Source organism: Somniosus microcephalus, chromosome 17, assembly GCF_052327205.1.
Source record: "Somniosus microcephalus isolate GS21.2 chromosome 17, FLI_Smic_1.0, whole genome shotgun sequence".
Taxonomy (NCBI): domain Eukaryota; kingdom Metazoa; phylum Chordata; class Chondrichthyes; order Squaliformes; family Somniosidae; genus Somniosus; species Somniosus microcephalus.
In genome coordinates this window covers 76,533,315-76,560,526 of record NC_141003.1, presented here as the reverse complement: position 1 = coordinate 76,560,526, position 27,212 = coordinate 76,533,315, and the positions used below count along the sequence as shown (strand labels likewise).

At 45.1% G+C, this 27,212-nt stretch overlaps 1 protein-coding gene across 1 annotated transcript in view; it reads right to left on the bottom strand.

The window, feature by feature from the left end:
- Window positions 1–26,986, bottom strand: part of LOC147105871 (ankyrin repeat and SOCS box protein 13-like) — a 56,786-nt gene extending 29,800 nt beyond the window's left edge. Inside the window, exons 1-2 of the mRNA XM_086010697.1 lie at window positions 26,690–26,986; window positions 10,381–10,568 (exon numbers count right to left, since the gene is read on the bottom strand). Of these exons, the coding sequence (XP_085866823.1) occupies window positions 10,381–10,568; window positions 26,690–26,750 (249 nt within the window). The 5' untranslated portion in view covers window positions 26,751–26,986. The remainder of the gene's footprint in view (window positions 1–10,380; window positions 10,569–26,689) is intronic.
- Between the last annotated feature and the right edge of the window lie 226 nt (window positions 26,987–27,212).

Sequence of the window (27,212 nt, the reverse complement as noted above, 5' to 3'; positions counted from 1 at the left end):
TAAAGCAACTCGACCATTTGAGCGTTTGAGTCTCGATTTTAAAGGTCCCCTTCCATCGAGCGACCGTAATGTCTATTTTCTTAATATTATAGACGAGTACTCTCGGTTCCCTTTTGTTATCCCCTGTCCGGATGTGACTAGTGCTGTTGTAATTAAATGCCTCTGCCAACTGTTTTCCTTGTTCGGCATGCCTAACTATATACATAGTGATAGGGGTTCTTCCTTTATGAGCGAAGAATTACGACAGTTTTTGCTATCGAAGGGGATTGCAACGAGTAGAACTACCAGCTATAACCCTCGTGGTAATGGGCAGGTCGAGAAAGAAAATGCGACAGTGTGGAAGGCTATCGTACTGTCTCTGAAGTCACGAGGCCTGCCGACCTCTCGCTGGCAGGGTGTCCTGCCAGACGTGCTGCATTCCATAAGGTCTCTTGTGTACAGCGACGAATGCCACCCCTCATGAAAGGATGTTTAGTTTTCCAAGAAAAGCTACTAATGGAGTATCGTTACCCACATGGTTGACGACCACGGGCCCTGTGTTGTTGCGCAGACATGTGAGAGGCCACAAGACTGATCCACTGGTGGAGGAAGTATAACTCCTCCATGCTAATCCCCAGTATGCATATATTCAATATTCAGATGGGCGAGAGGATACGGTCTCTATTAAAGATCTTGCACCTGCTGGAGCTCGAAAAGAGTTCGACTCTGAGAGTAGAGTTTTCAATCGTGGTATTGGACCTTCAGAGACACAAACCCTCAGTGTGGAAAATACTGATGATTCTGGGAATTCGAATGAACCGGAGTTAGTACTCCAGGAGGAGCCTCAGCAAGAGTTACGTCGTTCCCAGAGGATTATCAGACCTCCTGACAGACTGAATCTATAGCAGGGGGTGAATGTGATGAAATAACTGTGTTCTGATATTTGTACTTGTAATGTCTAGAATGTTCCACCGGGGGGGAACCACTAATGCTCCTCCCTGGCCCCGCCCCTCTTCTGGTATGTTCTACCAAGGGCTCGGTCGATGATGAACTCTGTTAACTCTGCCACGATTCTTATTTAATAAAAGGCTTCAGTCTTAAGCTTTAACTTCACGGATTCGGGCAGCTATTTGGCACATCACCCACAACCTTCTGAGTCAGAGGCCAGGGTGCTACCCAGTGAGTCACGGCTGACCCAGTTCAGTGTCCGAGTGCATCTCTTTCCAAATCCCAGGTCTGTTTGCCATGTCTTTTCTCTCATATGTTCAATATTGCTATGCATAGAAATTAACACTGCATCGTGCAACTAAACAGGAAATCCATCAGTTTAAAAAAAAACCACAGAGGAAGAACTTTTGTTCTTTATTGCAAAACTCCCGGTCAACCAATACAACCAGTGCAGCTAGCTCTGACGAAAGCTCAGCAACCAGAAACGTTAACTCTGTTTCTCTCGCCACAGATGCCACCTGGCCTGCTGAGCATTTCCAGCATTTTCTGTTTTTATTTCAGCTAGTTTTACTATCACTTTGAGATGCTCCAGGTCACAGGGCACATTGATCAGTACCTGCAACATCTGCCAAACCAGAGGCATCCACTCTGCACCCAGTACACAGGAAATATATTTCACAAGGCACCGCGTACCAGATCTCAGCTCAGATTAATGCTGGGCAGAGCCCAATGTACGATCAGGTTCACGAGAAAGAGCTTATCCACATTAGTGGCCACTATTTATCCTCATTAATATTTAATCCAACGCTTGGCATAAAGGCTCTGAATAGGCGAAGTTCAAACAGGAACGAGATGGTACATGTCATGATTGAGCAACCAGTTTCCCTGCATGTGTAGTCATTGATTCATAGAGCCCTTCCCTCACCGAGACTTTTCCAGTACCCACACACCCCCGCCCCTCCAACCCCCTCATCCTCTCGAGGATGCTGACTCATGCCAGGGTTTGAGGTTCGCTAACAGTGGCTGATATAATGGCCCAGAAATTCGGGTCTCCACGGGTGAGTACGCACGGGGTACTCACCCGTAGGCCCAATGGAAGTGCCGGTCTTGTGCATGCACTGCGCATGCGTGGGAAACCGGAACTTCCGTTCCCTTGAAAGAAGGGGTTCAGAGGTGGAACGCATGCGCCGGAGAGGCAGCGCATGCGCATTGAACTTATTTTTTTTCTCCAGGTTTTTCCGGGAGGGTAAGTCTCCAGGAGTTACACATATAAAAAGCACACGCAAGGCCTGCTTTTAACAAGTTAAGTGGTGAATTAATTAAAATTAAAACATTTTTTCCACAGGTTTATTATTTTTAAATACTTTAAAGGTAGGTAAGTTTATTTTTAGCCCCGTTAGAAAATGCAATTAATTTTTTCAAAATTTTAAATTATTGTTTAAAATAGTTATTTTATATAATTTATAGTTATATTTTAAAAATGTGATTAAAAATTTTTTTTTTGAAGTTTTAGTGATGTTTTCGGGCTTATAGTATTTATGGTTTTGACAGCTCTTCCTGTCAGTTTTATGAATGGGCATTTCCCTGCTACCATTGGCTCCCCATGGCCCACGTGATCCCAGGGGACGCATCGAACTAACTGCGCCCCTGGGATACGCAAGCACTGCACGCCGGCAGTTGGAGCAGGCCCAGGATCGGAATCCCACGCGGGCCCACAGCACAACGGCCGGCGCGCAAGGTAAGTGCAGGTCGGAGGCTTGCACCCGCAGGAAGCCTCCGACCCGAATTTCTGGGCCATTGTCTCACTCGTTGTTCAACTTGCTGAAGCTGCTCAATGTTAATCTGGAGAATGCTCACGGAATTCGTACTGCGTGAAGATGGCCAACACAGAAGTACATACAGGTTGCAACACAGAAACAGGCCATTTGGCCCAACCAGTCCCTGTTGGTGCTTCGAACCATTTGCTTGAATGGAGGGGATAATCACATTTACCCTTCAACCCATTTTCCTTCAGCCACCTATCCTATCCAATCTTGAATGTTGACATAGATTGTGCCTCAAACATTAACCCTGGAAGTGAATTCCACATCCTCACAACACTGTGTGAAGACATTTCTCCTGCACGATGTTCTAAATCTTGTACATTTAATCGACTATCTATGGTCCTTCGTTCTCGACCCCTCAACTACTGGAAACAGTCTGTTTCTATCCACCCTGTCCCATCCTTTCATAGTTTTAAACACTTCTATTATATCGCCCCCTAATTTGCATTATTCCAATGAAAAAAAACCTAACTTTTCCAAGTCTTTTTTTGTTTTTGTATTTCCTCATACCAGGGAACATCCTGCTAAATCTGCGTTGTGCTAACATAGAAACATAGAAGATAGGAGCAGGAGCAGGCCATTCGGCCCCTCGAGCCTGCTCCGCCATTTAATGAGATCGTGGCTGATCATCCAAATTCAGTACCCTGTCCCTGCTTTCTCCCCATATCCCTTGATCCCTTTAGCCTTAAGAAATATAGAAACATAGAACAAATTGGAGCAAATTACACAGATCTGGTCTTTGATGCCCAGGAACCTAAAGTGAAAGAGCAACATGGCGTGTGTTATGTCCCCTATGAGACTTTTAGTATTGTGTTTTGTCTCCCCCTAGTGTTTTTACTACTTACCTCCTTATTGTTGATTTATGTCATGTGACATGATGAGAAAGTGAAAGTAAAACACAACCACGAGGGAGCCATAAATCATGGCTGGTGATTCTGCAGCATCTTACGCCATCCTTTTCAGTTTCCCCCTTTGATTGGCATTGTCTGTAAGTAGCTTATCAGATGTCTTTATGTTTGATCTATGTCACCATTTCTTGATATTTGCGGCCAGATGAGTTAAAATATTGCACTTTGTGGAGTTTCCATGTGGCTGGCTATTAGTCTTTCCCCTGGCATTCATGCGTTAGACCTTTGATTGTTGTATCAGATTTACCTCAAATTGTAATAGAACCATTGAGTTATAGTGGTAACGTTTCATTCTACTATCCTAGGTTTATTTTGTGTATTCAGATCGTGATTGTAATACCAATCGGCCTTATTTGATGTTGTAATTTCTTGCTCTCTTTGTAGTTTCACCCTGTGTCATTAAACTGGATTAAAAGTAACAACGCCTCCTGTTTGGTGATGAGGGTTTAGCTGTCTGTCGAATCATAGTCGTGAGGAGGACAGAACAGTGAAAAGACACCTTTCCCATGGGCGAATCTACTAAAGGTACAGATACTCAACACCAACACGATTCAATGCATCTCCGAAGCCACACATTCCAGACACCAGTCACAAGAGCTGAAATGGAGGAACAGTCACCATTGAAACAAGCAGAGGAGACCAGATCTCACTGTTCTGGCTCCTCCAGGCATTCAAGTAGGTCTGTTACTGGTGCAGCAGCAGCGATGGCCAGAGCCAAGGCCAAAGCAGCCAAAGCAAAGATATCCTTTGCTCAAAGGGAAATGGACATAAAAATGGAAAAGGCACGTATTGAAGCAACATTAGCCATATTGGATATGGAAAAAGAGGCAGCAGCAGCTCTAGTGGACGCAGAAGTCCTTGAAGCAGCTGTTGAAGGTGAAGCAACAGGCAGCAACCTTAACCTTCATCTCCCTCACCAAGATCCAGTGCAACGCACCACAGAATACATACAAAGCCACTCCAGGTCACAAACTGTTAACTCTTCAATGCCCGACATAGAGCCTGTTCCAGAGTTAATACACGAACAGGAGGAGCCTGGCCATGCATCTCAGTGCTGTTGTGAGCTCAACAAAAACACTGTGGAAGAGGATGAACACAAGTTCCAACCAGAAGACCAAAGGCTAACCCATCATTATCGTTCACAATATCTGCAGACCTATCGCAGCCCAGCTGCTCTACCTCACTACGAACAGACCCAAGGCATGTCAGATTTCATGAGGTTCTTCGCACGTCGTGAACTCGTCACCACCGGGTTGCTACAGTTCAACAACCAACCTGAAGACTACAGAGCATGGAGATCTACTTTTCGGAACACCATAAAGAGGGTTAGACCTGTCAGCAAGCGAAGAAATCGACCTACTCGCTAAATGGCTGGGTAAGGAATCCTCTGAGCACGCCAAGAGAATTCGAGCTGTGCACATTAACCTCCCGGAAAGGGGGTTGAAGATGATATGGGATCGTCTGGACGAGAGCTATGGCTCCCCGGAGGTGGTTGAGAATGCACTGTTTAAGAAGCTGGAGAACTTTCCCAAGATCCTCAATCAAGACCGCCTGAAGCTCCAAGAGTTAGGTGACGTCCTAATGGAAATTGACTCAGCCAAAACTGAGGGATGTCTGCCAGGTCTTCTGTACCTTGACACGGCACGTGGGATAAATCCCATTGTTGAAAAGTTACCATTCAACTTGCAGGAAAGATGGATAACTCAGGGATCAAAGTATAAGGAAGATCACAACGTTCCCTTCCCACCTTTCTCCTTTTTTGCCAAGTTTATCTGCCAGCAGGCTAAAATAAGAAATGACCCAAGCTTCTTCTTCTCCACTCAAAGCCCTGGGCCACCGAAGACAGCACAGTCTGCTACAAGCTACAACCAGAGAACTCCAGTGTCAGTTCATAAAACTGAAATGTCACTGTCCACCACCTCCTCCAGCGACGACGCAGATGGGAAAACGGACGACCCAGTCAAGCAATGCCCCATTCACATCAAGCCGCACCCGCTCAGGAGGTGTCGGAGCTTCAGAGAACGGACTTTGGAGGATCGCAAATCGTTCTTAAAGGAACGTGGCATCTGTTATAAATGCTGTTCCTCTTCAACTCACCTGGCACGGGACTGTATCACGGCCGTCAAATGTGCAGAATGCAATAGCGAAGGCCACAACACAGCACTCCACCCAGGTCCAGCCCCCTGGGTCTCAACGGCCTCTACCACCGCAGCAGAGCACGGCGGGGAGGAAGAGGAAGACATTGACACCTGAAGTAGCCTCACATTGCACCAAGGTCTGCGGAGCACACATCAGCGGCAAATCCTGTTCCAAAAATCTGTCTTGTGATGGTCTACCCTGAAGGACAGCAAGAGAAAGCCATAAAGATATACGCCATGCTGGATGATCAGAGTAACAGATCACTCGCCAAGTCTCAGTTCTTTGACCACTTTAACATAGAAGGAAACAGCTCCCCATATTCACTGAAAACTTGTGCCGGCCTAGTGGAGACGTCAGGAAGGAGGGCCAGTGGTTTCGTAGTGGAGACTCTTGATGGAAAGACGAGCCTGCCTCTGCCCACACTAAGAGTGTAACCAGATGCCTGATAACAGGTCAGAGATCCCTACACCTGAAGCAGCGCTTGTCATGCTCATCTCAAACCAGTAGCTTACCAGATTCCACCGTTGAACCCTCAAGCTCCCATCCTGCTTCTACTAGGCAGAGACATATTGAGAATCCACAAGGTACGTGAACAGATAAATGGTCCACACGACTCACCTTATGGTCAGAGACTTGACCTAGGGTGGATCATCATCGGTGATGTTTGTCTGGGAAACGCCCACAGACCTGCCAAAGTGAACACATTCCATACAAAATGTGCTGGAGAATGGTCGCCCCTCACTCTTTGATCCGTGCCCCAACAGCTTTCAAGTGAAAGAAAGATACGGCATACAGGTTCCAAGCTCTCTCTCTGATGATCCTACTGAGCAACCAGAACACGGAAAGCAAGAGGATCGTCTTGGCCAGGCAGTCTTCAAAGGGACGAGTGACAATGACAAGTTAGCTCCTTCCATTGAGGACAAACTCTTTATAAAGAACATGGATGAAGAGGTCTTCATGGACAGTAGCAATAGCTGGGTCGCTCCTCTACCGTTCAGAACTCCAAGACGACGGCTTCCTAACAACCGAGGACAGGCACTCAATCGACTCATCTCTCTCCGCCGCACGCTGGAAAGAAAGCCGGATACAAAGGACCACTTCATTTCATTCATGCAGAAAGCCTTTGCCTCAGAAGACCACGCCAATGACCTAAAGGACCTGGACCTTGGAGTTGACTTACCTCCTCTACAGCACAGCCTTGGGCTCAGTTGGGACCTGAATACGGATACCTTTACCTTCCAAGTTGAAGACAGCGAAAAGCCCTTCACTCGTCGTGGTGTCCTTTCTACAGTGAATGGCCTGTTCGACCCCCTTGGGTTTGTGGCACCAGTCATCATCCAAGGAAAAGCTCTGCTTAGAGACCTCATGGCAGACACAAACGATTGGGATTCACCACTACCTCGAGAAAAGGAGGGATCTTGGCACACTTGGAGAAACTCTCTCCAAGACCTCAGAAAGCTTCAAATTCTAAGACCCTATACTCTCATCTCTCCTGAAGCTCAACACAAAGAAATATGTGTCTTTTCTGATGCTTCAAACAATGCCATAGCTGCAGTTGCCTACCTCAAGGTCACAAACCCCAATGGAGACTGTGAAGCAGGCTTCATCCTCGGCAAGGCAAGGTTAACACCACGTCCCGAACACAGCATTCCACGACTGGAGCTCTGTGCTGCCATTCTGGCTGTAGAGATGGCAGAACTGATCACCTCCGAGATTGATCTCAAGCCTGACTCTATCCAGTTCTACACAGACAGTAAGGTGGTGCTGGGCTACATATGCAACCAGACTAGAAGGTTTTATGTGTACGTCAATAACAGAGTCCAATGCAGCAGAAGGTCAACACAACCTGAACAATGGCACTACATGCCTACTCACCTGAATCCAGCCGATCACGCCACCAGATCTGTCACTGCAGCTCACTTAAGGGATACCACATGGCTTATAGGACCTGAATTCCTGTGTCGTCCCCAGCAGAAAGTCACAGAAGTGTCATTCTTCTCCATACGTGGACCGGCCAAGCAGCTTCGATCTGACTGTGGTACCAACTTCATCGGAGCCTGCAAGGAGCTCGACATTCCTTCTTCTAACGATGACAACACAGTTAAGAGATACCTCGCAGACCAAGGTTGCACCTGGATCTTCAATCCGCCACATTCCTCACATATGGGAGGTTCATGGGAACGAATGATCGGCATCACACGCCGCATATTGGATGCAATGCTTCTGGAACATAGATTTTCCAGACTCACTCATGAAGTCCTCACCACATTCATGGCTGAAGTGGTAGCCATCATCAATGCAAGACCACTCGTCCCTCCGTCATCAGATGCAGAGTTCCCACTCATCCTGACGCCGGCCACCCTCCTCACTCAGAAAGGAGAAGCCATTCCTACACCTCCAGGAGAGTTCGGCAGCAAGGACCTCTACAGACGTCAGTGGAAGCAGGTACAGAGTCTGGCCAACACCTTCTGGAGCCGTTGGCGACACGAGTACCCGTCAACTCTCCAAGCACGTAGCAAATGGCAGTCATCAAAGACCAACGTCCAGACGGGCAACATAGTTTTAATGAAGGACAGTCAGAACAAAACAAGTGAATGGCTGATGGGGATCATCTCAAAGGTTTTCCCCAGCAAAGGTGGTAGAGTTCGGAAGGTAGAGGTCAAGATCCCAATCGGTGATGGGACAAAGCTCTTCTACAGGCCAATCACAGAGATTGTGCTTCTTCTCTCCAAGGAAGACCAGACGGTTGCTCCCTGATAAGTTGTATTTTCTTTATTATGTGGCATCTTAGAGATACCAGACGGGGAGTGTTATGTCCCCTATGAGACTTTTAGTATTGTGTTTTGTCTCCCCCTAGTGTTTTTACTACTTACCTCCTTATTGTTGATTTATGTCATGTGACATGATGAGAAAGTGAAAGTAAAACACAACCACGAGGGAGCCATAAATCATGGCTGGTGATTCTGCAGCATCTTACGCCATCCTTTTCAGTTGGCATTGTCTGTAAGTAGCTTTTTATCAGATGTCTTTATGTTTGATCTATGTCACCATTTCTTGATATTTGCGGCCAGATGAGTTAAAATATTGCACTTTGTGGAGTTTCCATGTGGCTGGCTATTAGTCCTGGCATTCATACGTTAGACCTTTGATTGTTGTATCAGATTTACCTCAAATTGTAATAGAACCATTGAGTTATAGTGGTAACGTTTCATTCTACTATCCTAGGTTTATTTTGTGTATTCAGATCGTGATTGTAATACCAATCGGCCTTATTTGATGTTGTAATTTCTTGCTCTCTTTGTAGTTTCACCCTGTGTCATTAAACTGGATTAAAAGTAACAACGCCTCCTGTTTGGTGATGAGGGTTTAGCTGTCTGTCGAATCATAGTCGTGAGGAGGACAGAACAGCGTGGCATTGCAAGTGGCCATTCCTCCAGGCAGCGTGTGTGTCCAGGCTACTTCACCCTGGACCGCAACTAAGTCAAAACCAATCTGGTCCTTACCCGACGTTCACGCACACATGCTTCAAGAGCAGGAGCTCTGGCTAACTTTCTTGGCTTCCTAACCCAAGAACACCGTGTACAATTGTAGCATCGCATTAGCATAAACCAGGGACTGAACCTGGGCCTTCTGGTCTTCATAGCTCAGTGCCACAGCATGCGATGGATTTGCTCACTTAAGACGTTTCAGGCTAGAAGTGTTGGTAAGCTCTTCCACCCTGGAAAGCATCACAGCTAGAATTGAAATACAAACAGAAAATGCTGGAAACGCTCAGCAGGTCAGGCAGCATTGAGGAGCTAGAAAGAGTTAATGTTTCGGGTTGAAGACCCTTCGTCAGAACTGCAAATGACCTCGGGTGAAGCTATATCAAAATCTTTTAAAACCTTTTAATACAACCTTGACTATTGCTCCAAATTCTTCTAGCATCTCTTTTGCACTTCTAAATAGGATACAAGAAAATGTATCATCAGATAGAAGATCCTTCTCTCACAACCTCTCTCTTCTCTCTATCAATACAGTTAAGCCTATTGCTCTTCTGAACATTCCTCTCAGGTTCCTCTTATGCTAATTCTACATCCTACATACACTTGCTTCTTCCTACATCCTCACTATGTTGAAATCGAGATTACACACATCTCCAATCTCTTTCCCATGACCTTCCAAACTATGGAAATCTTGACCTGCTTGACCCTTCCCTTCCTCTTACAAGTTACAAGTGTTCAAAACTCAAGCTTGGTTTCTTTTTCTTCTTCTTTCCCTCGAGAACCGAGGATGACTTGCTTCCACACTAAAAATGAGTTCTCAGGTGACTGATGAGTCCAATGCGGGACCTACAGTCTCTGTCACAGGCGGGGCAGATGGTGGTTGAAGGGGCGGGTGGGTGGGGTGCTTGGGTTGACGTGCGCTCCTGCGCTTGCAACATCTCGATTTGCCTCGTCTTCTCTCCTACCCTTAGTGATGTTCCGCACTACAAGCCACGGCTCCTTTCACCCAGGTTTCTCAAAAAAGCACCCTGCGGATTTATTGAGGGGATGATACAAACAACACGCAACGGCATTTAACGAACGAGTGTCCCGATATACCTGTGCTCCTGCAGCAAGCAGCATCTGTGCGCATTGGATTTGGCCCCGCAGACTCGCCTCATGCAACGGGGTTATGGAGTCCACGGTAACCAAATTCACGCAGGCTCCATTTTCAATCAGTTGCTTCAGCTTAAAGATCTGGCCTCCTTTGACTGCTTCGTGTACAGGTGTTCGGTCAGCCCAGAAACCTAAAAAAGAAAAGAAACGCAAAGATGGAACGAATTGAAAAGTAAAAGTGCGACAGAGAGTGCAAGAAGGTACGAGACAGGCAAACAAAGAAATTGAAAGGGTTACACAGGAGGAAAGCAAGAGTGAGTGTTAGAGAGAGATAGAGATGGAGAGAAACGACGACAGTCTGCTGAGCCTTCCCTGACTGTTCTTGTACCACAACAGACAAAAGCTGTTGTTCTTGTTGTAACCAATGAGACAGACATACAAAGGACTAGAAGTGGACATTCTGCAAAGGGAATTTCAGGAATTAGAAGATAGATGAAAGAGCAGGATCTTAAGAGTAGCAATCTCAGGGTTATTTCCGGCGCTACATTATAGAGAGTATAACAACAAGAACAACCTGTATTTATATAGCATGTTTAACGCAGCAAAACGTTCCCAAGGTGCTTCACAGAAGCATTCTGAAACAAAATTTGACACCGAGCCACATAATGAGAAATTAGGGCAGATGACCAAAAGCTTGGTCAAAGAGGTAGGATTAAAGGAGCGTCTTAAAGGAGGAAAGTGAGGTAGCGAGGCGGAGAGGTTTAGGCAGGGAATTCCAGAGTTAGGGCCTTGGCAGCTGAAGGCACGGCCGCCAATGGTGGAGCAATAAGTATAGTGAGATAAGGAGGTAAATGCATGGCTGGCGAGATGGTGTAGGAGGGAAAGATTCAGATTCTTGGATAGGTAGAGAAACTTAAAATCAAACTAAAACTCAAGAAAGAACTAATAATTAATAGAAAATAGGGGGAAGCAATGAGAAAGGATAAGGAGGGGCGTTAGAGGGAGAAAGTGCGAGAGAGAAAATGAGTGTGAGAGAGCAAGTAAGTGAGGGAGTGTGCACATAAAACGAAGGGTGTGTACAAGAGTGTGACTGCAAAATTGAAAGTCAGATAGGGAGAAACACAAAAGAGAGAGCCAGCAAAAAACTGATGGCAAGGGGGAGGGATGAGCCAGGAAAGTAAAAGAAAAAGAGACAGCAAGTGAGAAAGAAAAAGATGGAAAAACAGGGAGTTAGAAAAAGGGAAAGTTGAAGCAAAGTGGAAATCAAGTGTGAAAGAGTGAGGGATTCAAATTCCTGGGACATTGGAACCGGTTCTGGGGGAGGTGGGACCAGTTCAAACTGGACGGTTTGCACCTGGGCAGGGCCGGGACTGATGTCCTAAGGGGAGTGTTTGCTAGTGCTCTGGGGGAGGGTTTAAACTAAAATGGCAGGGGGTTGGGAACCTGAGCAGGGGGACAGAGGAAAGGGAAACAAGGATAAAAGCAAAAGATAGGAAGGAGAAAAACAAAAGTGGCAGTCAGAGAAATCAACGGTTTAAATCAAACATGGCCACAGTAAATAATAATTCTAATAGGTCTAAGGGCGTTAAAAAAAAGCCTGAAGGCTTTGTGTCTTAATGCGAGGAGCATTCGTAATAAGGTGGATGAATTAGCTGCACAAATAGAGGTAAACGAATATGATTTGATTGGGATTACGGAAACATGGCTCCAGGGTGGCGAAGGCTGGGAACTCAACATCCAGGGGTATTCAATATTCAGGAAAGATAGGCAAAAGGAAAGGGAGGTGGGGTAGCACTACTGGTTAAATAACGGATTAACACAATTGTAAGGAAGGATATTAGCTCTGATGATGTGGAATCTGTATGGGTAGAACTGAGGAATACCAAGGAGCAGAAAACGTTAGTGGGAGTGGTATATAGACCTCCAAACAGTAATGCGGAGGTTGGGAATGGCATTAAAAGGGAAATTAGAGAAGCGTGCAAAAAGGGCACAGCAGTCATCATGGGTGACTTTAATCTACATATAGATTGGGCTAACCAAATTAGTAACAATACTGTGGAGGAGGAATTCCTGGAGTGTTTACGGGATGGTTTCCTGGACCAATATGTCGAGGAACCGACCAGAGATCAGGCCATCTTAGACTGGGTATTATGTAACGAGAAAGGATTAATTAGCAATCTTGTTGTACGAGGCCCCTTGGGTCGGAGCGATCATAATATGATCGAATTCTTCATTAAGATGGAGAATGAAGTAGTTGACTCGGAGACTAGGGTCCTGAATTTAAATAAAAGGAAACTACGATGGTCTGAGGCGCGAATTGGGTAGGATTGATTGGGGAATGTCACTCAAAGGGTTAACGGTGGATAGGCAATGGCAAACATTCAAAGACAGCATGGATGAACTACAGAATTTGTTCATCCCAGTTTGGCATAAAAATAAAACAAAAAAGGTGACTCAACCATGGCTTACGAGGGAAATTAGGGACAGCATAAGATCCAAGGAGAGGACATATAAATTGGCCAGAAAAAGCAGTAATCCAGAGGATTGGGAGCAGTTTAGGATTCAACAAAGGAGGACAAAAGGATTAATTAAGAAAGGGAAAATAGAATATGAGAGTAAGCTTGCAGGGAACATAAAAACTGACTGTAAAAGCTTTTATAGATATGTGAAGAGAAAAAGATTGGTGAAGTTAAGCGTAGGTCCCTTGCAGTCAGAATCAGGGGAATTTATAATGGGGAACAAAGAAATTGCAGACCAATTAAATACATATTTTGGTTCGGTCTTCAAAAAAGACACAAATAACCTCCCAGAAATATCGGGGAACATAGGGTCTGATGAAAGGGAGGAACTGAAAGAAATCAGTATTTGTAGGGAAATGGTGTTGGGGAAATTGATGGGATTGAAGGCCGATAAATCCCCAGGGCCTGATAATCTACATCCTAGGGTACTTAAGGAAGTGGCCCTAGAAATAGTAGATGCATTGCTGATCATCTTCCAACATTCGATGGAATCTGGAACAGTACCCATGGATTGGAGGGTAGCTAATGTTACCCCACTATTCAAAAAAGGTGGTAGAGAGAAAACGGGGAATTACAGACCGGTAAGCCTGACATCGGGGAAAATGCTAGAGTCCATTATAAAAGATGTAATAGCAGAGCACTTGGAAAACAGTGACAGGATCGGACAAAGTCAACATGGATTTACAAAAGGTAAATCGTGCTTGACTAAGCTACTGGAATTTTTTGAGGATGTAACTGGTAAAATAGATAAGGGAGAACCAGTGGATGTGGTGTATTTGGACTTTCAGAAGGCTTTCGATAAGGTCCCGCATAAGAGATTAGCGTGTAAAGTTAAGGCACATGGGATTGGGGGCAAGGTATTGACTCGGATAGAGAACTGGTTGGCAGATAGAAAGCAAGAGAGTTGGAATAAACAAGTCTTTTTCCGAGTGACAGGCAGTGACTAGTGGGGTACCGCAAGGATCGGTCCTTGGACCCCAGCTATTCACAATATATATTAATGATCTAGGCAAGGGAGTGCAAGTAGCAGAGAGTGCCATGAGAGTTTGGGTAAGTGAGAGAGTTCTTTAATGGTTATTTCTCTTTAAATCATTTGGAGTGGTGCAAATTGTTAGTGGCAATTGCCAGTAGTTTCTTGATAAGATTACTTAAGCAGTTTAAGTAAAGGGGAACAGTTAAATATTTGGGATTCTGTTGGTTTAAGAAGAGTAAAACAAGGTAACACTGCAGTAGGAGTTAATTGGCAGGCAGTGCAAACCAGTTCTCTAACCAATCAGCAGGGGTGACTCATTTGGCTACAAACAAACAGTATAAAAAGACCGGTGCTAGTGTGAGCAGCACTGAGTGCGAGTAGCAGAGAGTGCCGTGAGAGTTTGGGTAAGTGAGAGAGTTAGGGTAAGACGGGTGTTAGGTGCTGTTTCTGTTTTGTTTCTGGCCTTGTTTTTCCTGCCAGTCTAAGGATTAGCAGACATTGCGGAGCAGAGAGGCGAGGCCCAGTCGAGGCAGCCGGGAGCAGCAGCGGGTGTTGAGTCGAGTCGGAGCAGCGAGGTGAGGCAACCTAAACAGGCTCCACAGGCAACATTCCAAGGGGAGGTCAGAATTCAAAAGTGACATCACAGCCAAGCAGGTAGGTGATTGGCTGGTTAGTGAGTACTTTTCCTTCCATTTTAAACCTTTATAAGTTGGTAAGTTCAATTAAATAGAGGTGTGATATTCATCATCTAGAAATCGGGGCAGAGGGTATTTAAAAATAATAATAAATTTAATTAATGACATAGAATGGGAGAGCAGGTGATGTGTTACTGCTGCGATATGTGGGAGCTGAGGGACACCATTGATGTTCACAGTGATCACATTTGCAGTAAGTGATGGCTGCTCGAGGAACTCCGGCTCCGTGTTGATGAGCTGGAGTCCAAGCTTCAAACACTGCGACACATCAGGGAGGGGGAGAGTTACCTGGACTCTGTGTTCCAGGAAGTAGTAACACCAATTAGATTAACTAATTCAGATGTAGTCTGTGGTCAGGGACAGGAGGGTGTGACTATGAGTGAGGCAGGTACGGGGATCCAGGAGGTAGTGTTGGAGGAGCCGCAGCCCTTGCTCTTGTCCAACAGGTTCGAGGCTCTTACTCCCTGGGAGGACGGGAACGGGGACTGCAGGGAGGATGAGCAACCTGGCCACAGCACCGTGGGACGAGAGGCCATTCAAGTGGAGGGAGTAAAAAGAAATGTTGTAGTGGTAGGTGATAGTATCATTAGGGGGATAGATAGGGTTCTTTGCAGCCGAGAGCGAGAGTCCCAAAGGTTGTGTTGCCTGCCTGGTGCCAGGGTTAAGGACATCTCTTCTGGGCTGGAGAGAAAGTGGGAGGGGGAGGATCCAGTTGTCATGGTCCATGTTGGTACCAACGACATAGATAGGACAAGGAACGAGGTTCTGTTGAGGGAGTACGAGCAGCTAGGAGCCAAATTAAAAAGCAGAACAACAAGGGTAATAATCTCTGGATTACTACCTGAGCCACGAGCAAATTTGGCGAGGGTAAATAAAATCAGAGTTAAATGCGTGGCTCAAAGACTGGTGTGGGAGAAATGGGTTTTGCTTCTTGGGACACTGGCACCAGTACTGGGACAGGAAAGAGCTGTTCCGTTGGGACAGACTTCACTTGGCCAGTGCTGGGACTAGAATCCTGGTGAATCAAATAACTAGGGCTGTAAACTAATTAGTGGGGGGGAGGTTTCAAGAGAGCGAAAAATAAAAATGTCAGCAGAGAAGGCAATAGAGCAAGGTAGCAGTGGGGGAATTAAAAACCAGAGCGTGTCAGGAAGGGACAGAATATATAAAGATAAAAGGTAAAGTAGTAAAGGGGGTAAAAGCAGGAATAAATTGTCACAAAACACATTTCAAAGTTCTTTATCTGAATGCACGCAGCATTCGTAACAAAATAGACGAGTTGATGGTACAAATAACTACACATGGGTATGATCTGGTGGCCATTACAGAAACATGGCTGCCAGGTGACCATGACTGGGAACTAAACATCCAGGGGTATTTGACCATTAGGAAGGACAGACAGGAAGGAAAGGGAGGTGGGGTGGCTATGTTAATGAAGGATGGAATCACTGCAATAGCGAGAAATGATATTGGGTCAAAGGATCAGGACAGTGAAACAGTTTGGGTGGAGATAAGGAATAATAAGGGGAAAAAGTCACTAGTGGGCGTAGTCTATAGGCCTCCTAACAGTTGCAACTCCATTGGTTGGAGTATAAATCAGGAAATAGTTGGGGCTTGTAATAAGGGAACAGCTATAATCATGGGAGATTTTAACTTTCATATTGATTGGACAAATCAAAGTGGGCAGGGCAGCCTTGAGGAAGAGTTCATAGAGTGCATTAGGGACGGGTTCCTTGAGCAGTATGTTACTGAACCAACCAGGGGGCAGGCAATCTTAGATCTGGTCCTGTGTAATGAGACAGGATTAATAAAAAATGTCCTTGGAATGAGTGACCATAACATGGTTGAATTCCAAATTCAGTTGGAGGGTGAGAGAGTTGGATCTCAAACCAGCGTACTAAGCTTAAATAAAGGAGACTATGAAGGTATGAGAGCAGAGTTGACTAAAGTGGACTGGGAAAATAGATTAAGGTGTAAGACGGTACATGAGCAGTGGTGTACATTCAAGGAGATATTTCACAACTTTCAAGAAAAATATATTCCACTGAGGAAAAAGGGGCTTAAGAAAAGACAGCCATCCGTGGCTAAGTAAAGTAATAAAGGATAGTATCCGACTGAAAACAAGGGCATATAAAGTAGCCAAATCTAGTGGGAGGATAGAAGATTGGGAAGCATTTAAAAGCCAGCAAACAATAACTAAAAGATTAATTAAGAAAGGGAAGATAGATTATGAAAGTAAACTAGCAAAAAATATAAAAACAGATAGCAAGAGTTTCTACAGTTATATAAAAAGAAAAAGGGTGGCTAAAGTGAATGTTGGTCCCTTAGAGGATGGGACCGGGAAACTAGTGGTGGGGAACACTGAGATGGCAAAAACGCTGAACAAATATTTTGTATCAGTCTTTACAGTAGAGGACACTAAAAATATCCCAACACTGGACAAACAGGGGGCTATGGGGGGGGGGGGGGGTGCAGGAGCTAAACACGATTAAAATCACTAAGGAGATGGTACTCGGTAAGATAATGGAACTTAAGGCGGATAAATCCCCTGGAACTGATGGCTTACATCCTAGGGTCTTGAGAGAAGTGGCGGTAGGGATTGCGGATGCATTGGTGGTAATTTTCCAAAGCTCCCTGGATTCAGGAAAGGTCCCAGCAGATTGGAAAACTGCTAATGTAACGCCCTTATTTAAAAAGGGAGGTAGACAAAAGGCTGGAAACTATAGACTAGTTAGCCTAACATCTGTGGTTGGTAAAATGTTGGAGTCCATTATTAAGGAAGCAGTGACAGGACATTTGGATAAGCATAATTTAATCGGACAGAGTCAGCATAGTTTTATGAAGGGGAAGTCATGTTTGACAAATTTGCTCGAATTCTTTGAGGACGTAACAAACAGGGTGGATAAAGGGGAACCAGTGGATGTGGTGTATTTGGACTTCCAAAAGGCATTTGACAAGGTGCCGCACAAGATTTAAAAAAATCACAGGATTGGGGGTAATATATTGGCATGGGTAGAAGATTGGCTATCTAACAGAGAGTTGGGATAAATGGTTCATTCTCGGGTTGGCAATCAGTAACTAGTGGTGTTCCGCAGGGGTCAGTGCTGGGACCCCAACTCTTTACAATCTATATTAACGATTTGGAGGACGGGACCGAGTGCAATGTATCCAAGTTTGCCGACAATACAAAGATGAGAGGGAAAGCAGCGAGTGAGGAGGACATAAAAAACCTGCAAAAGGACATAGACAGGCTAAGTGAGTGGGCAGAAATTTGGCAGATGGAATATAATGTTGGAAAGTGTGAGGTTATGCACTTTGGCAGAAAAAAATCAAAGAGCAAGTTATTATCTAAATGGAGAGAAAGTTCTACAGTACAAAGGGATCTGGGGGTCCTGGTGCATGAAACACAGAAGGTTAGTATGCAGGTACAACAGGTGATCAGGAAGGCCAATGGAATCTTGGCTTTTATTGCAAGGGGGATGGAGTATAAAAGCAGGGAAGTCTTGCTTCAGTTGTACAGGGTACTGGTGAGGCCGCACCTGGAATACTGCGTACAGTTTTGGTTTCCATATTTAAGAAAAGATATACTTGCTCTCGAGGCAGTTCAGAGAAGGTTCACTCAGTTGATTCCGGAGATGAGGGGGTTGACTTATGAGGAAAGGTTGAGTAGGTTGGGCCTCTACTCATTGGAATTCAGAAGAATGAGAGGCGATCTTATCGAAACATATAAGATTGTGATGGGGCTTGATCGGGTGGATGCGGTGAGGATGTTTCCACTGATGGGTGAGACTAGAACTAGGGGGCATAATCTTAGAATAAGGGGCTGCCCTTTCAAAACTGAGATGAGGAGAAACTTCTTCACTCAGAGGGTAGTAAATCTATGGAATTTGCTACCTCCGAGCTGTGGAAGCTGCGACATTAAATAAATTTAAAACGGAGATAGACAGTTTCCTAGCTGATAAGGGAATTTGGGGTTATGGGGAGCGGGCAGGGAAGTGTACGTGAGTCTAGGTTCGGATCAGCCATGATCCTATTGAATGGCAGAGCAGGCCCAAGGGGCCATATGGCCTACTCCTGCTCCTACTTCTTATGATCTTATGATCTTATTAAGGGAACTAGATGTAATATCTCCAAATCTGCAGACGACACAAAGCTGGGTGGGCATGTGTGCTGTGAGGAGGATGCCGAGAAACGACAGGATGATTTGGACAGGTTGGGTGATTGGGCAGAAGCATGGCAGATGCAGTATAACGTGGATAAATGTGAGGTTAGCCACCTTGGTGTCAAAAACAGGAAGGCAGATTATCTGAATGGCAATAGATTGGGAGAAGGGGAAGTGCAACGAGACCTGGGTGTCCTTGTGCACCAGTCGCTGAAGGTAAGCATGCAGGTGCAGCAGGCGGTTAAGAAGGCAAATGGTATGTTGGCCTTCATAGCGAGAGGGTTTGAGTACAGGAACAAGGATGTCTTGCTGCAGTTGTACAGGGCCTTGGCGAGACCACATCTTGAGTATTGTGTGCAGTTTAGGTCGCCTTATCTGAGGAAGGATATTCTTGCCATGGAAGGAGTTCAGCGAAGATTCACCAGGCTGATACCTGGGATGGCAGGAAAGACGTATGAGGAGAGATTGGGTCGATTGGGCTTGTATTCGCTGGAATTTAGAAGAATGAGAGGGGATCTCATTGAAACTTATAAAATTCTGGCAAGACTGGACAGACTAGATGCAGGGAGGATGTTCCCGATGGTTGGGGAATCCAGAACCAGGGGTCACAGTCTAAGGATAAGGGGTAAGCCATTTAGGACAGAAATTAGGAGGAATTTCTTCACCCAGAGAGTGGTGAACCTGTGGAATTCTCTACCACAGAAGGCAGTAGAGGCCAATTCATTAAATATATTGAAGAAGGAGTTGGATATATTTCTTAAGGCTAAAGGGATCAAGGGGTATGGGGAGAAAGCAGGGACGGGGTACTGAACTTGGATGATCAGCCATGATCGCATTGAATGGCGGAGCAGGCTCGAGGGGCCGAATGGCCTACTCCTGCTCCTATCTTCTATGTTTCAATGTTTCTATGAGAGAGAGCTAGATAGAAAGTGAAAGTCAAAGTCAGAGTAAAAAGTACAAGAGAGAAAGTGGAAGCTGAGACAGAGGGAAAGCAAGAATGAGAGGGAAAACTGAGTACTGATTCAGCTTCTCCACCAAAAAGACTGCAAAAACTGCCACGTGCATTTCGCCCAACTTCACACCATCTCCCACTGTAACCCTCATTCATGCCCCCAAACTCGACCTTCGATCCTCCACCCTTCATCAACTTCAGCTCATTCCAAACATGTGCTGCCCATATCCTTTCCCACATCTGGACCTGCACCGGCTCCTGGTCCCCAACACGGTATTATGTCCGTGTATAATTGAGACACGGACTGCAGGAGTTGGTTATAACAGGTCTTTACTGAGTGGAGACAACCTGGAACTACTATGCAAAAGTTACTACACAGGCTTATATACAGGGGTGGTCACTACTGGTACTGCAGTATACAGGGGCTGCAGAATATAGTTCCTTCTGCAAAGTACATACACTACACATGGGTCTGTAATTCCCTTCGGGGGGACTCATTCCTGCTCTATCTCTATAACCTCTTTCACTGCTTCAAACAGCCTCTGGAACTGCATTCCACTGACCTCCCGTGCAGAGATGGGGGAGGGGGGGGAATTGAGAGAGAGGGGAAACATAACAGACATAAAATGAAAAACAAACAACATGAGGGACGCTGAAATAGAAGAAGAACTGAGAAGTAATACAAGAGGCAGAAAGTGAAAGTGAAAATGAGACAAGGATGGTGAAAGAGCCCAGATTGGATACTTTCAGTGACTGGTCAGTAAACATACTAATCAGGCATCATTTCAGAGTGTACACATTTAATATATCCTGTTTGAGTGAATTTATTTACATTTAAAAATAGATAATTTCACAAGTTTCTGCTCAGTGTGGCACAAGTTGATTTAAAATTACCCCTTAAATTTCTATCTCCCACATACAAATCCATCCATTTAATTGATCTGAAGCCCTGTCAATGTTATCAATCGCCCTTTGGCCCATCGCCAAGCCAATCGCTTGGTCATATGTATATATATATAGCCATTATTTTGAGTACTTATTCCTTTGGATCATTTATCTACAGCATGAACAGTAAATTAAGCTTTGTTATTAAGACTGACTTGCATCAAAATAGATTTTATAAAATTTTAGCCAGTTTTCTTCCATCCTGTCCTGAATGAGCTGATTTTTGCGGGGATTATGGTTCCAAGGGTATTGGAAGCCCACAAGTAAAAAAAAAAGTTACCTAGCTGTCCCAATCTGGATTCTAGATTTTCTATTTCACATCTTCGCCCCATTCCCCTCCCTGCCAATTTTATCTGCTTCCTTCTCCTCCAGATGTTGACTCCTTGCTGTAGTAGTCCTGCAGGTGCCATCAGCCTTCAGGTAAAGAAAGACTTCCATTTAGACAGCACCTTTCGTGACCTCAGGAGGTTCCAAAGCGCGTTACAGCCAATGAAGTACTTTGGAAGTGTAGTCACTGTTATAATCACCTCCGAGTCAGAAGGTTGTGTTCAAGTCCTACTCCAGAGACTTGAGCACAAAATCTAGCCCGATGGCACCTTTAACGTAGTAAAATGTCCCAAGGTGCTTCACAGAAGTATTATAAAACAATATTTGACACCGAGCCACATAAGGAGATATTAGGGCGGATGACCAAAAGCTTGGTCAAAGAGGTAGTAGATTTTAAGGAGCATCTTAAAGGAGGAGAGAGAGGTGGAGAGGTTTAGGGAGGGCATTCCAGAGCTTAGGGCCTAGGCAGCTGAAGACACGGCCACAATGGTTGAGCGATTAAAATCAGGGATGCTCAAGAGGGCAGAATTAGAGGAACGCAGATATCTCAGGGGGGTTGTGGGGCTGGAGGAGATTACAGAGATAAGATGGGGCCCTCGAGGCCAGGGAGGGATTTGAAAACAAGGATGAGAATTTTAAAATCCAGGCGTTGCTTAACTAGGAGCCAATGTAGGTCAGCGAGCACAGGGGAGATGGGCGAACTGGACTTGGTGCGAGTCAGGACATGGGCAGTCGAGCTCTCATTCTCTGGGTTATTAGTCGAGGCTTCTTTACTACTAGTCCAGTAACATAACTATGATGCTGTTGTACCCCGATACCCATGTGTACAAAAACATCCTGAATGAGGACAAATGACAATTAATATTTTTCTATTCTACTGCCTGCCCCTCAGGATGCTGACTTGTGCGGAGGTTTGGTTCCATTAGCACGAGCTGCTCTCTGGTCACCCAAATGACCGACGCTCACGTGTGATCCTGTACAGTGTGCATCAGCAGGCTATTGGACATGGAGAGGCACCACCTCGGCCTGATTCCTCAGATAGCCACGCACATGCACTTTTCACCGGGGGGTCACCGAAAAGCGATGAGGATACCGAGCCTTTGTCCGCCGAAGCCAGTTGCTGCACAGGAAGTTAGCACAAACTGGGCCCGTCCAGGATTCAATCCAGGGGCCTCGCTGGACTGTACGGCTCAATTCCATGCTGGGTGGTACATTTACCAGCTAAGCCATCTGGGGACTGAACTAATATAATTAATGCACGTTAACGAAGACAGCTGGAACCTTTTCAATTGAAACTGCTGTGCTACACCTTTCCTGAACTATGAAAAGGAAACATTAATCTGTCGTGCTAATTTCCCTGCAGCGGCATTGATAGATTCTGATGAGCCCTCGACATTTTCAGAAAACAAAATTAAAAGCGGAGATGATAACGTGACAATGAACTCACAATCTCCTCTTTTTGTATGTATAAAAATCCGGTTTATCCTTTAAAAATGTCAATTACAGGTCACGTGTGTTACAAATGACATCCTCTGTGACTGTGACCATGGTGCACTAACCCTCCTCATCCTTCTCGAGCTGTCCGCAGCCTTTGAGACAGTTGACCACACCATCCTCCTCCAACACCTCCCCTTAGTCGTCCTGCTGAGCGGGACTGCACTCGCCTGGCTCCACTTAAAATCTACTGCAATTACTTCTCTTCCCACTCCCGCATAGTTACCTCTGGAGTGCCACAAGGATCTATCCTTGGCCCCCTCCTATTTCTCATCTACATGCTACTCCTTGGTGACATCATCCGAAAACACAACATCAGGTTCCACATGTACGCTGGCGACATCCAGCTCTACCTCACCACCACCTCTCTTGACCCGTCCACTGTCTCGGATTCCTCACACTGCTTGTCCAACATCCAGTCCTGGATGAGCTGAACTTTCCTCCGAAGTAAACATTGGGAAGACCAAAACCGTCGTATTCAGCCCCCGTCACAAGCTCAATTCCCTCACCGCTGATTCCATCTCACTTCCTGGCCAGTCTGAGCCAGTCTGTTCGCAATCTCTGCATCCTATTCGACCCATACCCTTGCCGTCACCTTGACCACCAACTTCCATCCCCATAATATCGTCCATCTCTGCCCCTGCCTCAGCCTATCTATTGCTGAAACCATCATCCATGCCTTTGTTTCCTCCAGACTTGACCATTCAAATGGTCTTCTGGCCATCTTCCATCCTCCATAAACTTAAGCTCATCCAAACCTCTGCTGCCCGTATCCTATCTCGCACCAAGTCCCGTTCACCTATCACACCTGTGCTCACATGACCTACATTGGCTCCCAGTCCACCAACACTTCGAATTTAAAACTCTCATCCTTGTGTTCAAATCCCTCCATGTAGCCACCCATCCCAATCCCTGTAGCCTCCTCTTACAATCTCCTAAGAACTCTGTATTCCTCCAGTTCTGGCCTCTTCAGCATCCCCAAATTCCTTCACGCCACCACTGGCCGTGCCTTTAGCATCCTAGGCCCTTAAGTTCTGGAATTATTTTCCTAAACCTCTCCAGCTTTAAGAGGCTCCTTAAAAACTACCTCTTTGACCAAGCTTTTCACCACCTGTCCTAATATCTCCTTTGGTTCGGCAACAATTTTTTGCACGATTATGTTCCTGTGAAGCACCTCTGTGCGTTTTACTATGTTAAAGATTTTACATAAATGCAAGTTGTTGTTATAGGCACTATATAAATGCAAGTTGTTGTTATAGGCACTATATAAATGCAAGTTGTTGTTATAGGCACTATATAAATGCAAGTTGTTGTTATAGGCACTATATAAATGCAAATAACAACAGAAAATGCTGGAAATACTCAGCAGGCCAGGCAGCATCCACGGAGAGAGAAACAGAGTTAACGTTTCAGGTCTGGGACCCTTCATCAGAACTGGAAAAAGCTGGAAATGTAACAGATATTAAGCAGGTGCAAAGACAGGGGTGGGGTTAGGAGGGGAGGAAGGAGTTGAAAACATACTGTGAAAATGTTGCAAATGGGAATGGCAAAATCATACTGCATGAAAAATGGGGGCAGGGATTATTATCTGAAATTGTTGAACTCGATATTGAGTCCGGAAGGCTGTAAAGTGCCCAATCGAAAGATGAGGTGCTGTTCCTCGAGCTTACATTGAGCTTCATTGGAACAATGTAATAGCCCGAGGACAGAGAGATCAGAGCGGGAGTGAAGCGGAGAATTAAAGTGACAGGCGACCGGAAGCTCAGGGTCACCCTTACGGACTGAACGGAGGTGTTCTGCAAAGCGGTCGCCCAATCTGCGTTTGGTCTCCCCAATGTAGAGGAGACCGCATCGTGAGCAGCGAATACAGTATACTAAATTGCAAGAAGTACAAGTAAACCGCTGTTTCACCTGGAAGGGGTGTTTGGGGCTCAACAATTTCAGATAAAAATCCCTGCCCCCATTTTTCATGCAGTATGATTTTGCCATTCCCATTTGCAACATTTTCACAGTATGTTTTCAATTCCTTCCTCCCCTCCTAACCCCACCCCTGTCTCTGCACCTGCTTAATATCTGTTACATTTCCAGCTTTTTCCAGTTCTGATGAAGGGTCCCAGACCTGAAACGTTAACTCTTGTTTCTCTCTCCACGGATGCTGCCTGGCCTGCTGAGTATTTCCAGCATTTTCTGTTGTTATTTCAGATTTCCAGCATCCGCAGTATTTTGCTATTATACTATATAAATGCAAGTTGTTGTTGTTATGGGCACTACATAAATGGAAGTTGTTATGGGCACTATATAAATGCACGTTGTGATAGACAGTATATAAATGCAAATTGTTGTTATGGGTACTATATAAATGCAAGTTGTTATGGGTACTATATAAATGCAAGTTGTTATGGGTACTATATAAATGCAAGTTGTTATGGGCACTATATCAATGCAAGTTGTTATGGGCACTATATCAATGCAAGTTGTTGTTATAGGCACTATATCAATGCAAGTTGTTGCTGTTATAGGCACCATATAAATGCAAGTTGTTGTTATAGGCACTATATAGATGCAGGTTGTTGTTATAGGCACAATAAAAGGCCAGTTGTTGTTGTCATAGGCGTTATATAAATGCAAGTTGTTATGGGCACTATATAAATACCAGTTGTTGTTATAGGCACTATATAAATGCAAGTTGTTGTTGTTATAGGCCGTATGTAAATGAAGGTTGTTGTCATAGACACTATATAAATGCACGTTGTGTGCACTATATAACTGCAAGTTGTTGTTGTTATATGCACTATATAAATGCCAGTTGTTGCTGTTATAGGCACTATATAAATGCCAGTTGTTGTTATATGCAATATATAAATGTAAGTTGTTGTTACAGGCACTATATAAATTTTGTTATTCCGATTAGGCACTTTGCAGCCTTCCGGACTCAATATTGGAGTTCAACAATTTCAGATCATAACCTGGCCCCTATTACATTTTTACTTATATTTTTTATCCACCCCTTTGAGATTTCTCCCTTTCCCCCCACCCTTTCCTTTTTTTTCCTCTCTCCCACATGGCAGCTGTCTCTCATTCTGCCAGTACATTTCACACCTAATCTGAGCCATCTTTTGTCTCCACTAGACCTATCACCATCTCGTCTAGTTTTGAATACCTCTTAGTGTCTCTTCACTTCTTTTGTTCTGTCCCAACCCAACCTTTCGATCTGTTTCATTTCCTTTCCAGTTTTGAAAAAGGGTTAGACCCGAAACGTCGACTCCAATTTCTCTCCACAGATGTTGCCTGGCCTGCTGAGTTTTTCCAGCATTTTCTGTTGTTATTTTTACTGTATAAATGCCAATTGTTGTTGTCCTCTCTAACTTTTACCGCTGCACAATAGAGAGCATCCTGACAAACTGTATCACAGTATGGTATGGCAGCTGTAGCTACTATGACCGGAAAGCCCTGCAGCGGGTAGTCAAAACTGCCCAACGCATTACCAGCACCCGGCTACTGACCATAGAGCACATATACCAGAAACGCTGTTTACGGAGGTCATGGTCCATCATCAAAGACCCTACCCACCCCAGCCACAGTCTGTTCACCCTCCTGCCATCTGGGAGATGCTACAGATGCATTCGCACCCGTACGACCAGATTTAGGAACAGCTTCTTTCCCAGGGCTGTCATCCTACTGAACTCCACAAATAAACTCTAAAGCCTGCACATCTGCCAATGCACTTTATTATGGTTATGTTTATGTTAATGTATTACAAGCCAAATGTATGTTGAACGTTTAAATGTCTTAATCTAAATGTACACTCTCGGGAGCCGCAAGCCTACATTTCGTTGTACTGCACTTGTGCACTAACAATGACAATAAAAGTTGATTTGATTTGATTATAAATGCAACTTGTTGTTATAGGCACTGTATAAATGCCAGTTGTTGTTATAGGCATACGACAGTTGTTGTTATATAAGCACTATATAAATGCAACTTGTTGTTAAAGGCACTATATAAATGCAAGCTGTTGTTGTTACAGGCACTATATAAATGCAAGCTGTTGTTGTTACAGGCACTATATAAATGCAAGTTGTTGTTGTTGACGACAAGCAGGTAAACAAGCAAGAGAGAGAATTAAAACTAAAAAGAATTCTGCTGCAAGCGCACGACATGTCACACGTCATCCCCACGGGTAATCTCGGTCAGTAACGGCACGCTGGGGGGGCTTCCCCCCGCCCCGATTCCGCGGCTACTCACTGATATCGCCCATGCCTCTCTGTAGCGCTCTGTCCCTGTCCCTGTCGGTGCTACTTCCCATCTTGGCTCGCAGCAGCTGGGCCCCGCGTCACGTGGCTCGGGTCAACTCGCTACTTTGCGGTGGAACGTCAGGCGGCGTCTGCGCATGCGGGGAATGATAGGCGATGTAACGAAATTGACATGCGGAAGTGGCTGTGATATGTGTGTGTGTCTGGTTGGTTGGTTGGTTGTGAGCATGCAACACTTAATGGGCGGAGTTGCAGATTCAATGAGGTTAGCCTGGGAGGATTGGAAAAGGGGGAGGCATTTACAAAGAGTTAGATTTATGGTATTTTACTCTTGCCTGATTGCATGGAGTGCTGGTGCTTCTTTTTCCAAGTTAGAAACATTTTTCCGGTCAGAGGTGCAGTGCCAGCCAAGGACTCATCAGGTTCCTCCTCACTACATCATTTCTCCTCCATATCCAGCCGGTAGGTATTGTGCTGCAATTAATAAATAAAATGTTACAATCTCTTCCACATTA